At 39.0% G+C, this 16,872-nt stretch overlaps 1 protein-coding gene across 1 annotated transcript in view; it reads left to right on the top strand.

Annotated features, from left to right (window-relative positions):
- The first annotated feature begins 2,519 nt into the window (after positions 1 to 2,519).
- LOC139709812 (RING finger protein 150-like) overlaps positions 2,520 to 16,872 on the top strand; it is a 46,006-nt gene continuing 31,653 nt past the window's right edge. Inside the window, exon 1 of the mRNA XM_071621774.1 lies at positions 2,520 to 2,964. Within this exon, the coding sequence (XP_071477875.1) occupies positions 2,520 to 2,964 (445 nt within the window). The remainder of the gene's footprint in view (positions 2,965 to 16,872) is intronic.

Raw genomic sequence — 16,872 nt, 5'->3', positions numbered from 1 at the left:
TGAGGCGTGTGTGTGTGTGTGTGTGTGAGTGTTTGCATGAGGTGGCCGGTGGCTGCCTATATACACCAGTAGCTACATGTATTGTTTGTATACATGTACCCTAGACTGTAACACTTTAACAGACAAATCAGGATAAGATTTTGCTGGATTTTTTATTAAAAACAAGAATTTCAAAGAATAGTGTTGCTATTCAAAGGACAGTGGACAAATGCCCAGTGATATGATATGGTATACAAGTATCTATTTTTGATTATCCATCCAAGCTGCATGCGATTCATTCTTGCGTGTCAGATACTGCAATGGCCCAATCCATAATCAAATATCATGTAGCAACTGCTGTGAGATTGCAATACTTGCAGTGTACCTATTGTGTCACATTCTCGTCATTACCCAACTGAAATTGTATTAAATGTTATGTCACATACAGTGCATATTATGTCTCCATTTTAAAGCGGAAATCAACAGTTTCTACGTCCATATGGGAACTATTTTTACCTTAAATGTGTGCATAATTTTAATTGGTTGTGCCTTGTGGATAGACAGTGTTTTGGTTTGTTCTCTTTATATTTTTTTTTTCTATCACTTGGTTGGTACAGGGATGATGGTTAGCGTTTAGTGTATTTCAGCTCTGTATGGTAGGTAAGTTACCATGGTCTGTTTGTTGTGTGAAGCTTAGAAAAGGAAGCTTCAATGCAGGAAGTGAGCTGCAGACAACGGCCCTGCAGACTGCATCTACTTCGTACTATCTAAAGGGTAATTAGCTGGGGTTGTTGAGACTGTTGTCAGGTCAGTAATCAATGAAATGGCAACCCAAAGAGTTTGGTGTCGGGAGCCATGTGCTATTAAAATCTGAAAATGACACATCCTGGTATTCTTGTTCCCACGATTGTTTTCCGACATGTTTCAGTTTCTCCGCAACGTCATTACAATCCTACGCAAATTCGTTGGTCATAACTAATGAAACTTTTGTCCCTTACAGTGCAAGATGCAACTTGAATGTACAGAAATTGCATACTACTCATTCATTACTTCTTGTAACGTTAGGCATTATGATGAATTGTCAAGGTATGGTGGCCTTTTACACTCTTGAATGATAAACAAAGTTTCTCTTCCATGTACTTTTTTTGTTTGTTTTTTTTTGTCTCCCCAAAAGAAGAGTCATGTCTATACTTATTGCTTGGCTGGTCTGGTTGAGTTTTTGTTACCCTGGGAAGAGAGAGCAAGTTGCCTATTCAGAACCACTGCCTGTGCCCATAGTCTGTGCAGTACATACAGTGTACTGTGAGAAACTCTCAAGTCAATAAGAAGTGTATTAGGCACGTTGAAGACTTTGTATGCTAGAAAATGTTTTGCGTCCCAGATATAGTGCTGGTTCAATTAGATGGAATTGTGTTGTTGCTGCATTGTCTAAAGCAGCAAATGATTGATCTCAATTTGACATTTTATGAGTTAATACCTAGCAGAGCTGGATATCCTGTACTGTATATCCGTATAATGTAAAAAAAAAAAAAGAAGAAAAAAAAATTCAATTACTGGTGTACAGAAATTTGAATATCTACAAATGTAGGTGCCTCCCCCCCCCCCCCCACCGCCAAAACGACACCTTTATCAATATGTCTCATTTAAGAAGTCCTGTAAAACAGTAAATGGCAAACTTTTCAGTGCTTGAAAGAAAGTTGCTATAGCTACTCACAGGCTCTGTAAGAGTAAGCCAAGGTTTCTGGATACAACCAGAAAAGTAAAAACATAATTGCTAATATGGATGGTACCAAAAGAGAAAGTGTTGTATACTTTCACTATTCCACCAGTCTAGATTTACAGCTGTAGGATTAATGGATGCCAAGTTATGTGTTGTTTGTGTAGACCTGTGCCTTGGTAGGATTAGGGAAAATATTAATTTCCCTTCCAATGTAGCCATGTTTACATTTGTAGTTGTAGCTGTTGAGAAGGGTAAAGGAGCACAAGAGTGGGTGGGGATTGGCACCAGTTTGTAAATTCATCTGTTTTTCTTAGCTTGTAAAGAGATTGCAGGGTTTGAAAAAATTACATAATTTGCTCAAATAGAGTACTGTACATTCTTCTTCAAGAAAAATTTTATGTGTTCAAATTTGCAACCATAGTTCCCTATTAAGTGAACATATATTCAAACATGAACCTGCCTTGTTGTGGGAAGCATTACGGTAGATTATCTTTGTGTCATATGCAAGTGTCAGAGTCACAAGTACAAATGCCTGTCCTTATTAGGTTAACCCGTTGAGGACGGACTGATTTTGCTATAACACGCATTTCCCTGAGACACCTTCGCGAGTATACTCGGGACTCGTCCTCAATGGGTTAAGAAGAGTGTTGAGATTTGTGGGTGCAATCAATGTAAACAAATTTAACATAACTTCTGTACATGTTACCGAAAATGTGCTGAAACTTTTTAAGGAATAGTATTCAACATCTAATCTTTGCATGTTTGTTTTTGACATCACATACATTTGTACCAAGACAGGTGCTGATCGGAGGCTGTGAAGATGAGGATCCTGCCGCCGTCGTTTCAAGAAATCCCCAGGTTCCTGCACCACCTGTGGATCATCTGCTTTCTCCTGCCGCCCTCGTGGGGCCAGAACTATGACCTGTACAGCCAGCAGGACTCGTGGACCACCGCCATCCTCATACTCACCTACCAGCATCCCGTCACCAAGAATGTGACTACGGAGAAGGAGGACTCAGGCCGCTTTGGGACGGGGACGATAAAGGACGCCAGGGGGGATCTGCTGCGGCCGCCCCGCAATGCCAACGGCTGCAATTCCATACCAAAGAACCAGATCCCCAAGAGGGCATGGATCGCCTTGGTCAAACAATTTGGGAATTGTCTACCAGAAGAGAAACTGGCGTTTGCGGAGCAAGCGAACGCGTCTGCCGTTATCATGATCAATGCCCCTGAAGCTTCTTCTATGACATCTGTTGATTTTAAAGGTATGTATAATAATGAAAGCCAAGTCAATATCCTGCCAAGGGGTTCATATAAAGGATGAGACTGTAAAACTGACATTCTATGCTTGTTCAAATTTTGTGGATTTTCTTCGTTAATGAGATTAATGTGTTCATACATCTCCCTATTAAAATAGTTGCATGCCTGTCTTTTGATGACTGTTCAGGAGAGTGCCATATTTATGAAAATTTGTTCTACATAACGTACGATTTGTAAGACGTCACATTCACAGTATGTGATTTGGTATTGGGTTACCATGAAGTCCTGTCACGATTCTGGTAGGTACCAAGAGTTCATTGTCGGTTGAAATTGGTTGATCTCCTAGAAGAGGAAGATGAAAAATGTGGGCCTCCTCAGAGGAAGGGACCATGCTTTTCCCGATGTGAAGCAGAGGTTACCCTGTCACCATGGAACAGCAGCATAGAGCTACAACGTAGTCTACGCACTACAGTATATGACCTTGTGATCAACCACGCCAATCAAGAATTGGTTACTCCAATGTCGTCTGTACCCTGGCATAATATAGGAGTTGTGCCAAGCCTCTGTTCTGCAAACACAAGATTAAGAGGTTAATGGGCCATCACTGATCGGCCTAATCATTGGTAAACATGGCAGGGGGGAGATGCTGAATGGACTGTACGATCGCCCAGCGCAAAGTCCTCCTTCGATGACTTGATCAGCGTTTAAAATTAGCCATGGATATCACCATGTGTAGAGCAAAAAGAGCGTGGAAGATCTTTGCTGGTATTCATTTCAAATTGCTTTATACACATTAACCTTATTTAAATCAAAACTTGATATGATTAGCCATTCAGTGTGCCTTCTTTTTACTTCCAATCATTGTATTGTCATCTGCAGTGCACAGAGTAAAGGACCGCATGTACTGCAAAGCCACAAGTTTTCGCATTTTCACAAATTTAATGAGGAGCAAAGATTCGCCAAAGTAAAATGCACGCAAAAGTTTTTGTCAACACAATACATTCAATGCCAGATGATTCTGGCTTTACAGTAATTGCATTGTGCAATGATGGAGTGATGGTTAAGTCATTTGAACATAGTTATTGTTATTTGAACATGGATTTTTTTTTTTTTTTTTTTTTTTAAGTGGACCACAGGGTTGAGCTTTACATTGGATGTATACCATGATTTATATCTTTAAAGGACAAGTCCACCTTCATATACATAGGGATTGAGAGAATGCAGCAATATTAGTAGAACACATCAGTGAAAGTTTGAGGAAAATTGGACAATCCATTCAAAAGCTCCGAATATTTTAAGTATCTGCGCAGTCACTGTTGGAAGAGAAGACTACTACAGTGTATGATGTCACATGCGTACAACTATATAAGGAAAATAAAAAGAGAATTTCACAAAACTCTACTTTTTGAATAAAGTGCACAGTTCTTCGACTTGCTACTGACGTATGTTAAGGGTAATATTATTCCCCCTGCCTTCTGAAAGAGAGAAGTCGAGTGTTCTTTTGTTATGGGAGAAAAATGGAAATATGTTGAATTTTCTTTATTCTTTCTTTATATCGTTGTACTCATGTGACATCACAAGCTATAGTAGTCTTTTCATCCAGCCGTGACTGAGCAGAAACTTCAAAAATTCATAACTTTTTAACGGATTGTCCGATTTTGCTCAAACTTTCACTGATGTGTTCTACTAATATTGCTGCATTCACTCAACCTACATGTCTATGAAGGTGAACTTGTCCTTTAAAGGGTAATTCAATCACATGACTGATCGATGTTTGTCCTTTCATATTTCAAAGCTACCCTTGAAATCTATCCAGCTCATTTCCAGTTTACCTTGCGTCTAATATATCACCTCAATGCCAGAACAAAAATAACTAGTATACAATGTATGATGAATGAGGAAGTTGTATTCTAAGAGCAAGGAAATATCTTTGATACAAACATCATCTTCTATTTGAAGAGAAGAAATGCCTTGATCCATCACTCGCTTTTGCATGTAAATACAATTACTCTTCATAAGCATTTTCAGTCCTCAGTAGGTTGATTTTTGTTTTAATTTTTTTCCCTGTATGTTTATTGTACACATGTCTAATCAACTAGAGTAGCTGCGGCAGTAAGCGGCCGTGCAGCCGTTCGCGGCAGGTACAACATACACGGTAATATACCGCTAAACACAGCATTGCACTGTTACATGCACACTACACATATATTAACACACTAGCAAGCAACAAAGACCAACCGATAAAATGGGCATGATCTCTGACGAAAGTGAAATTTTGTCACCTAAATGACAACATATCGCATCCAAAATAAAATTTTCGGTACTTCTTAACATAACAATTAAGAAATAATGGTCCAAGAAACTTGATTTTTTGTCGTTTTCCCGATGCTCATGGATTTTGAAAACATGTCCTCACATAAAATAGAACTTTCGTGAGCCGATGTGGGCTGCCATTTTTGTTCGGAAAGTGGATGTTACCATCGAAAAAATTTAGAAAAACACGAGAAAGACATCAACAACGCCGCCAGAATTGCGATCTTGTTTGCGGCCAATGCATGTGCGCCCGCTATTTTCACGTGCTTTCGCAATGGGAATTGGCTCTTACGCAATGTTCGCGAGACATATAGGTGTTCAGCTAAAGATCGCGGAGCACGCGCGTATTGCATAGGGATTGTACATCGTGCTGCAAGCAGAAATACTACGTCGCATATCGCCCTTATCGGCGAAAATTGTGCCGGGTTTTGCCCTGGTAAATCATGAAAACTGCGTTGGTCAATGGTAGATTTCTTTTATGAAAACAATTGCGTTAATGAATAATCTTGTCTATGCTATATGAAATGGTTGAAAATAATTTGCCTGATTTGTTTACAAGTTGGAAAAACCCTTAACAATGCTTAAACTGCCACAAATGGGATATTTTACTCTATGAGAATGTGTTCTGTTTCTTTAGAATTTAATTTTATTTACCATCACCATATTGACACCTTGCCCTGATCATCTGTCATTGGATATATACTTTATATCATCCTAACACATTATGCATTCAATTCCAAATTGATTAAACTGACAGTGTATTTCAACTTCCACCCATTTCTTTTTTTATGTTCTTTATCTTTGTTCTTTATACAGCTTGTTAAGATCACACAAACAGAACCTAGATAAAGCAGTTGATATTGAATATATGTGTACTGTAAAACCAGAATTTGCTGCACGGAACTTCTGCAAATTGGATCTGACAGCCTTATTGGGAACATGAATTGCCACTGGCATTCAGCGCATAGTATAGACAAAATCTTGTGCATGCATTTTAATTTTGTGAATCTTGACTCCTCACGAAATTCATGAAAATTTTGTGCACATCAAAATGTCTAGTTTTACTAGAAGTCTAGTCTAGTAGGGTCACTCAGGAATAGTTATGAGACTGTGGAGATATTCTGGTGTGAAAAACAGTAAGCAGGTATCAACATGTAAACATGTATAACATGTTTACCTACACCTAGAGCTTTAGACACAGTGTAATTAAATGACGACAGACTGGTCCTTCTTTACAGTGCAACTTCCCCCCTCACCTCTCAGTGATAGATCATTTTAATGAGTTTCCTTCGTGGCATTCTATTTGCTGTGACTGCTATATTCATCACCAGAGTCTGGCATATCAGTGAGCGAGAGGGGGAGAGAGTATACATAGGGAGCGCCTGTGTTTTGTTACCTGTGGCAGGGGCATGGGCACAGAAATGCGGGGAGACGTTCCCCTGTTCATTATGGTGGCTTGTTATTTCATTCCATTGAAGGTTTACCTCAGTCTTTACATGTGGCACAGTTATATATTGGCAGCCCACCTAATGACAGGCAGCCCGCATGTTTTGGCATTGTACAGAGCGCTATTGTAGGACTGGCTGCAAATGCACATGCATTGAAATTCAATTTAGGCTGATTGGTGCTAGGGAATTCATTAGGGGGAGTATGGAGGAAAAGAGGTTACATTCCATTTAATGAGTGGAGGAAAAATTAGTGTAAAAATATCATTGTGAACATAGTATATAAATTGTGAAAATTGTTGTTGAAATATGAAATGACCAAGTATTACTGTTGTGGTAACTGCAGAAAGAGAGAGAGAAAAAGAGAGAAAAATCTCTATAATTTCAGCAGACGATTATAAAACAGAACATTTTGTAACAGGATTGCTGATGAGTTTCCGAATGAGAAACATTCTTCTGAATTTGAGATAGAGGCAATTTTGCATTATTATCGTTAGATTTTTATCGTTGGTTGTAGATGAGAGCTAATTATGATAGTTGTACGCACACGTGATTATAATAATGTACGATATTGTAGTTTTTGGCCCCGCATTTGGCCTTTTGCGCGTTTACACTGAAGCGGGGCTAGGTCGAGCCGCGGCCGAGCCGCGGCCGAGCCTCGCACTGTAAACGGGGTCTACGACCAACAAAATTTAACCAATTTCTAGGTTCTGTTTTGTTTGTTTGTTTGTTTGTTTATGGATAATAATTAGGAAACAGGAGGATGTGTTGTGTCGCAATAATCTGTTTTGATTCTACAAACCTGTATCTAACACGGTCAGAATGTCAACTTATGATTTAGTTTAACATTTTCACACAAAACAGTGTACATTTAGTCCTACAAAGTCTTGTTTACCAGGATGTACACAGTAGTACAACCAGCTTTGTGAACTATAATTATACATGCTATGTGTATGTATACTGTTTGACACCTTTGAAGTGGTAAATTGTGCCTCTTAATTGCAGAAGATGACATGCAGGTGTTAGTAGTACCATGACTAGTAATTAATTACAGTGAGGTACAACTTGTGAAAGAAATTGAAGACGAGACAGTTAGACACTAGTAAGCAAGTAAGCTGTTTTTAGCTTAATAAATGCTTTTATAAATAAATTCACCCACACAGATGTGAAAGAATAAGCTCTCTATGCTGTGAGGATTGATTTTCATATTTGACAAAGTTTGGAGTGCTTAAGTTTGGCATGGACAATCCCGAGTGTTTGTGGCTGGAGAACAGATAACTCTGAGGCATTGAGTCTGCAGTACCGTGGTAATAGACTACAGGCTAGCGAACACCGAAACACGGGTAATGCACATGCCTTTGGTTTATGTTCTCAACTTTCACTCTTTCAAGAGAGGGATTAGGTGAGGGGAAGAGATTGGGGATTAGATAGGGTGTAAAAGTTGATCATTAATCTAACGCAACTGTCATTAACTGTGAAAATCGATAGCCTCGGGCAGGGAGGAATTGTGTGCCTATCAGTGCATGTGTTATTTGTTTTGTGATTGTGTATACAGAGGTGATGATACTGTTATTAATGGCATAGTTTTATCAATGTCTGCCGAGATAAAGGCAAGCAATTTCAGAAAGCAAGTACTAACTAGTTTTTTTTTTTTCTCACATCCATCCTGTGTGACATTAATGCAAAATCTCTTTCCACACGGACATTACAATTCAGAAAGTTGATTTCACAGAACTTGTTCCATGAAGAGGTTCAAGTATGCTCCTGATGACGATATGAAACTGTTTTCACACGTACAGGGAGTGCGTAATTTGAATCACAATTGTAATTACGCATCCGAGAATCATGATTCAGATTATGCATTTTTGCCATGTGAATGCAAACTGGCATTGCAGAGGGTGATTTGGATTGTAATTCTAATCATGATTCAAATAATGGTCTGGAGGTGTTTTCCAATCACGATTTGCCAGAATTATGGAAGGAAACAGTTGCATGTACGAATAGACCCCCAAATCGTGTTGTAATTCAGTTCAGTTCTGTTCAGTTTAATTCAGTTCAATTCAATTCAGTTCAGTTCAATCCAGTTCAATTCAAATCAATTCAAATCAATTAAATTAAATTAAATTAAATTAAAGCCCAAACAAAGTACTGGTACGCCTGCAAAAGTTGTCAAATTTCGCTCCCAAATGTGAACATATGCTTAGGAAATGTGCAGGATAACGATGTTATTACAAGATATTTGATGGGTAACGACGAAAATGCGAAATATAAACCAAAAAGGTTCAGTCTCAGTACTTACCCGAATGGGGTCAGGCTAAACTCAGACTCGGGGATAACTCGGCTTCGCTTTGACGGCGGGATGAGTTGTAATGGTTGTCCCTCTGATTGTACAGTGTTGTCCTATGGGAGCGGCCTGTATAAACTAGCGCTTCGTGTTCTGGCTACTCGCAGTAATGGTCCGAGTTGTTACAACGCGCGCATCAAAAACCTCTTGCGCGCATGCAAAATTTGTGTGCGCCTATCAAGCACCTCTAAAACAATCAAAGGCGCTTGATAAACAACAACAAAAACTCCAAAGACCGCGCGTCTCAGCAACTGAGGACCGCGCTTTGTCATTTTTGTTTTGTTTTGTACAGGATTACGTTAGCACGCACTTTCCTGTCCATTCAGTTAGGCGTCATTTGGTATTATGCAGTGGCCAGTAGAATGTGGCGATCACTTACTGCGTGTGACTTGTCTGAAGTAGGGTCGAATTTTCCCCGAGACCGAGTTAGTCTGGAGCCTTCTGGAATAAAAGTCGGTTTTCCTACTATTATTATTTTTCTGAAAATACTCCAAACCGACTCATCATTCCGGCAAACCGCGTCAGCCAGGTAAGTTTCTTAGTGGACTCTTTCGATATATTGCAGGCAAAAATGAAATGGCGCTAGACGGGTTCTCAAGCACTTACCGAAACTTAGTTTTCACTTTAAATTCATTTTAATTCAGTCCAATCCCTTCCAATCTAATCCAATCCAATCCAGTTAACTTTAGGTCAAGTCAATTCAACAAGAAGCTATCCGATGCCAAATATCACCTGTGTTTCATGTGTGACCCCATGTGTTGTAACCAAACCAGCATTCACACTCACAATGCCGCAAGCTTTGTCTTATTACTGTCATAATTTTTACCACCCCAAGCCGTTCTGGATATAAGTTAACCTGGGTTTCATTATCCGAATTGTCTTTTCCTGTCTCTGTGTTGTGCATGTTACTTCCGTGAAACATACCAAAATATTGGCTGATGTGCCCACACTGAACTTGTGTACGCTGTGTTTGATAACACATTACACTGTATATCTAATAACTTCACCAGGGCATTGTTAGGCTCTAAACAAAGTTCAGTGCACTTTGTATAAAGTTTGAGAAGGACTAGGGGCATATATCACAAACAATGATAAACTGTTAAAGCCACAAGACAGATTCTCCTGTTCCTGTGAGGTCAGAGACATCGTGTCGCTCGATAAACTAGGTGTGTGTGTTGAATTATCACTGTTGTTGATACACTGACAGTTTATAATTTACAACAGTTTTTTATGTATGTATTTGATATTAATAGTTGATATTTCAAAGCCTCTAGCATTTCCTTTAAAACGTTGAGGACGAGTCCCGAGTATACTCGGGCAAGCGTCTATGGAAAATGCGTGTTCTAGCAAAATCAAACTGTCCTCAACGGGTTAAATTTGATGATATTCAAAACATCTTATACCAGCAACAGTATAATATATACATGGCTGAACATTTTCAACAAATTTTGGGCACATGATATTTGCATACCATTCATTTGAATGGGAATTAAAAACAAAAATTGTTACAATAATTTGAAGGAATTGGTTTGAAATGGAGATTTGAACAATATACAGTATAATTATAACAGTCCTTTGCAATAGCTGTGTTTTATGCAAATTTGACCAATATCTCTTCAATAGTTTTGATGAAAAACCATTTAATCAGACCTGCCCAATCTGGTCCACACTACCGTACATTTTTGTTATCAGGTTTTAGATTTTCTTTCTTCTCTCTTTTTCATGTACAGGTGTATGTTTTTTTTTTTTTTTTTTTTTTTTAAATATGCAGGAGGAATTTGACAAATATTTCACTTAAAAAAAAAAAGTTTGTATAAGATGATACATAGTGCACATGAATGCAAGGTTGTGCTCAGTACCCACATAATATCTCATCTGGAAAGCTTCATTAAAGGCATTATCTTGGTTCAGAACATGCTGCTCATCACATACTTTTTAACCTGTTGAGGACAGTTTGATTTTGCTGCAACACGCATTTCCAATAGACGCCTGCCCGAGTATACTTGGGACTCGTCCTCAACAGGTTAAAAAGGGGACCTCCGGATGATTTTCAGACTTTTACATTTTAACAACTATAAACTAGTCAAACTGAGTACAGAGTTTCAGAATTTATAGTGATTGGGATAAGGAATGAGAATGTTTTCAAAATTTATAACAAATTACAATGAACAAGGATGATGACATCACAGCCTCACCATAAGAATGCATGAGTTGGGGCTCAAGGAAGCAGAACAAAAGAAGAAGGCATGCATAGATTTTTCACAGGTGAACTTGTTGAGCAAGCGGTATTGTAATGGAATTACACTGCTACATTTCTGAAATATATGAGGCTCTGATGTCATCAACACTGTTCAGTGTAATTTGTTGAAGATTTTCAATTTATTGGTTTCTCTACTCAAGGACCACAATAAATTCCACGAATCTATACATGGAGCTGTTGATTTATGTACTACATGATGTGAAATTATGAAAATCGTCCGGAATGCCCCAGTCTGGGTAGCATGGGGATACCATGGAGTGGGAAGGCTTGCCCAGCTCGGATAATAGAGAATCCCCATAGTGAATTGTGTATAGCATCATCACTGATCTCTGTTTAAATACCACACAGCTGAGAGTCTGGGCTGGAGTCAATTGTTATCAATGAGCTTAAAGGGGATGGCTAGTACTGTATACGCCAAATATTTCGCGAGGTTTTTATTTTCGCGAATTTCGCGAGTCAGGTGCTATCCGCGAAAATATTGACTCTGATCCCGATGTGAATGTAATGTTCACGTGTACACTTCTCCGTTCAGTACAGGACTCCCCGATCGCGAATTTAACCTCTCGCGAAATCGTCAGGAGTTCCGGATTCGCGAAAATTTAGGCTCGCGAAATATATGGCGTATACAGTAACTGATCAGTGGGAATCAGTGAGAATGCTGGGGAATGATTGTTCCCATTTTTGTGGGATTCATTTAAGATAACATTATATATCTATTGTTGTGTGAAAATTATTTGCTGCAGAACGGTCTCATATTCAGGTAATGTGCAGTTTAATGCCCTGTCACTGTACAGGCATACTAACCTGGAAACATTAAACTGGACGTTACTTGAATATGAGACCATTCTTAATCAAATAATTTTCACACAACAATAGTTATAATGTACTCTTAAATGAATCCCACAAGGATTGGAACAATCATCCCCCAGCATTCCCACTGATTCCCACCGATCAGTTACTAGCCATCCCCTTTAAGCTGACTGACCCAGTGCTATTCGTGTTACAAATGCACCCTGTTGGGCAGGGAATGAATCGGGCCACCAGTGGAATCCCCATGCCACCGGGTCTTTAACCAGGAGATGCCCTTGGGACGCTCTGTTAGGCTAGGCCCTTGGCTTCAGGAACTCCAGCGGAAACCCCAAAGGCTGCAGTGAAAGTGTTATCACATTTCAGTAGTTCGAAAGCAAAGTTTGTGACAACTTTTGAGCTTCCTTTGACTGATTCATATGCCTATACTGTATACTATATATATGCCTCTGTTGGCCTTTTCCTTTTGATAAGATACCTACCAGCTGAGATTGAGTTGTGTAGAGAAAGAGAGATCGGAAAATATATAAACCTTGTGTTACATGAAGGTGTTGTTGTTTGGTGGTGACCTAGCTCAATGATAAGTGAAAACAGGGCCTGACAAATACATCTTTATCATGAACTTATCATGCTGCCCAGTTGCGGAAATGGATTGTCTTACATACGAAACCTGGATCAGGCACTCTGGACATGTATCTAAGTGGTACTTTTCCACTGACATCCGTAATGTGACGTAACCAGGCTGATGAATTTTAGAGGGATTTCAAGTCATTGACCCACAAACTCCCATAGTTGTAACAAAAGCCCAGGTCAATGTTCCAAAACAGTCCAAACTAGTTTCCCAGTACCTATAATGAACTAAGAATTGAAGGGGGGGGGGGGGGGGTAAGGGACTGGAATGTATAGTACATGTATGTTTGATGTGAAGGTAGTGGGATTAACAGATCACCAAATAAAAGTGATGAAAGTCTTTGAAGAGCTAAGATAATGACCACTTTAAAGGACAAGTCCACCTTCATAGACAAGTTGATTAGGTGAATGTACCAATATTAGTGGAACACATCAGTGAAAGTTTGGGGAAAATCAGACAATCCATTCAAAAGTTATGAATTTTTAAAGTATCTGTGCAGTCACTGCTGGATGAGAAGACTAGTACAGTGTATTATGTCACATGCATAGAACGATATAAGGAAAATAAATAGAGAATTTCACACAATTTTACTTTTTGAAAAAAGTGCAGTTTTCCTTGACTAGTCACTGATGTATGTTAAGGGAAATATTACTCCTCCTACCTCCTGAAAGAGGGAAGTCAAAAGTTCTTTTATTATGCGAGAAAAGTGAAAATATGTTGAATTTTCTTGATGTTTTCTTTATATCGTTGTATACATGTGACATCACAAGCTGTAGTAGTCTTCTCATCCAGCAGTGACTTCGCACAAACTTAAAGAATTCATAACTTTTGAACTGATTGTCCGATTGTCTGATTTTCCTCAAACTCTCACTGATGTGTTTGACTGATATTGGTGCATTTGGACTTGTCCTTTAATGTTTCGCTGCCTCTGTGTCACCATGTAGTTTAGCTCAAACTGCTCCAATCTAGTGGGCACTCTTTCATTCAAGACCCTTTAAACAGAATTCCTTTCAGCAGAGTGGTGTCATCTTAGCATTGCTCAGTTTCTGACTGCCACGAGTGAATTGAAACCAACAATTTGAAAGCGGTTGAAATGGATATGAACATTGTACAAACATAGATTTTGATGCCACGCAAGATTATTTTTGAGGCAGAAGGGAAGTTCCTTGTCATGGACAGGATCAAATGTCTGATAAAATCCTGCCTTTCAGTTTGTCAGTCAGTACTTCAGACCAAGGAGGTTCGAGAAATGGAGTCACAACAGTCTTATTCGCTTTGATCCCATGCTCGAAGCCGCCACTCAAAAATATTTGAAGTATGTGTCAAACTGGATCTGCCACTCAGATGCGAAGACAATTGGACTCGTGTCTCATTGCATAATTACCAGCCAATTTCCAAGTAAGATATGTCTTTGTGATGGTAATTACTTTTTGCTATCCCTACTTACAAACGATGGGCTGTAGACAATGGTAAAGGCACGGGGGTGCGCAAATAGAAATTGCTCAAATATTGCTGGAATAGATATCAAAATTACTTGATTGTACGTGTCTGTACGTTAATCTGACATATTAATTTATAAAGAACTATACTTAAAGATGATACCATATTAGTTTCATTTGGCGGAAATAAGGAGAAAAGTGATAAAACCGGCTTTTCATGAGGGTAAAATTTCAAACACTTTCACAAAATACAACTCAGATTTACACTTTTGCACATATTTTCGAACGGAATTGACTTTTGTTTTATATGCTTTGTCATTAGGTGAGATTTCATTGCATTTGATGTATAAACGAGCAGCATATACCCGATATTATGTTAGCGTTAAAAATGAATCTTCAGATTGCTCAGAAAGATGGCGGCTTCAAGCATCGAACATCAAAGGCACAAATGCACCTGTGGAATTCTTTTGTCATTCTTTTGTCATCCATAGAAAACTGACAGCTGATTGAATAATTATAGTCAGTTGTAACTCCATCTCTTGAACCTCCTTGTTCAGACAGTAGTAGACCTCTGCTACATTTTACATCGTCGTCCACTGTTCAAATTGATTCTAAATAAAGGGATGGTATAGTTTTAGTTGAGATGGGGGATTCAGATTTTAACTTTTTTTTTGGAGATAATTAGAATGCACTTATGAAATATAAAAGAGCATATAATTCTAAGAGGAATTCAAAGTTTGTTTGATGAAAAACGGTTTTGAAGTGGGCGAGATATCCACAAACGAATACCGTAAAGTTCCGTGTATAAGACGCACTATTTTTTCGTCGGAAAACATTGAAAATCGGGGGTGCGTCGTATACACGGGTACAGTCGAATCACGGAAAAAAATCCGTCATGCACACCCAATTTTATAAGGCCAACTTGGGGCCATGTATGCCCATCGACGTTTGGAAGGTAAGCAATCACTAAAACTTACAGATAAATGAGCGATCTTTCAATCTGGACACACACAAAAGCTGCAAATACGAGATAAACTTACATCGGCCTTGTGCAGTAACGATGTATCAATCTGGCCACAGACAACACTTTACAGCTGTAACAGCACTGCTGTATGCTACCGATGTTAGTCTACCAAGCTACCAACAGCCAACCTAGTAGCTGGAATACGTGATGTACAGGTATCATTGCTAAATTACCGATACGGTAAAACTTATCAATGTACTAGTATCAATATGGCCACAGACAAAATCTGTAAAATACGGAGTAGGATCGACACTATGTCACCGTAAATATGAACGATGTGTGAAGCATGCATGCATATCCATGTCGTTCGTTTGCTCTTCATTTCACGAGGCCAGCTGGGATAGCATAGCTACACTGTAGCTGCTACACTGTAGCTAGCTAGCTAGTGTATAGCAAGCCTTTGGCAAAGGCAGCAGCTGCAGAGAGAGGCTTTTGCAATGGACTCGCGTGCACACAGCGATCGGATCGAAGCGCGCTTGCCCATTGCGCGCTGTGTGTGCAAGTCCATTGCTCTCTGTGTGCGTGTGCTGAAATTATAGCGAGCTGCCTTTTGCAAAAGGCTAGCACTGTGCATACAAGCATGGTACAAGAGATACACATGTTACTGGTAATCCCTCCAGGCGAAACAACAGTGAGTGTAATTACCGTACGCACCGTACGTCTTGCCGTATGATCCCTCTGCTACACTTGTTGATGTTTTTCTTATTTTTCGTAATGAACCTTCCAGTCTGACATGCGTCAATGTGCTAGACACCCTCTGCTATGTATGACAGCAAAGATCGTACTGTACATTCATGAGTACGATATGCATGACACATGTACCACGATTGAAAGGCGAAACAATAGCAAGTGAGTACCGAGACAGGTCTCGCATTTTGCGTCTTCCATATTTTGCCGATGTCCGATGAATACCGTTAAAAGAAAGTATAAAAGGAAACGAAAAATAGAGCAAATACATGCTGCATTCTAGGGAAATTTTGAGCTGAAATAATATGTATGACACACGCAATATTTGCGTGGAAATTTTCGTGTTTTTTTTTTTTTTTTTAATTTTAGGTCCGAAAGTAGGGGTGCGTCTTATACACGGGTGCGTCTTATACACGGAACTTTACGGTAAAAACAAAGTGATCTAATAAAATGCGGGTCCCACGTTTTGTTAGGACCTCTTTATTTTTTTTGATATTTCAGCTATTTCAAAACCAATTTTTATCAAATAAACTTTGAATTCCTCTTAGAATTGTTAGCCCTTTCATATTTCATTAAAGAGGTTTCAGAAGAGGTTTCTCATCTCACGAAAAAGCTGGAAACTTAAGCCCCTTCTCAACCAAAAATATACCATCCCTTTGAGAGACAGGTGACATCATCGCCTCATGTCATTTTTGTGGTTGCAACTGAAATTGTGAAAACCTGAGAAGCTTGAAGTAAATAAGCTTTCTCGATCTTAATGTCAATTTTAGTGGAACTTCTGCTATTATGGTCGTTTGTGTTTTAACACTTAATTCTTGTCAAAGGGAACACATAGTGATGTTTCTCGTAAATCTCGAGGTTTGATATTGGATGAGCATAATAACTTTGTCAAATTTTCCCCTCGTAGCATCTGTTTGAGTATTTAAGGTGAAAAGAAATTTTTTTGTAATTTCCTAATTTTGA

Source organism: Diadema antillarum, unplaced genomic scaffold (genome assembly GCF_040938485.1).
Source record: "Diadema antillarum isolate AM-2024a unplaced genomic scaffold, OU_Dant_1.0 seq00001471_RagTag, whole genome shotgun sequence".
NCBI lineage: Eukaryota > Metazoa > Echinodermata > Echinoidea > Diadematoida > Diadematidae > Diadema > Diadema antillarum.
The sequence above is the reverse complement of the archived record's forward strand: the minus strand, read 5'-3'. Positions and strand labels throughout refer to the sequence as shown.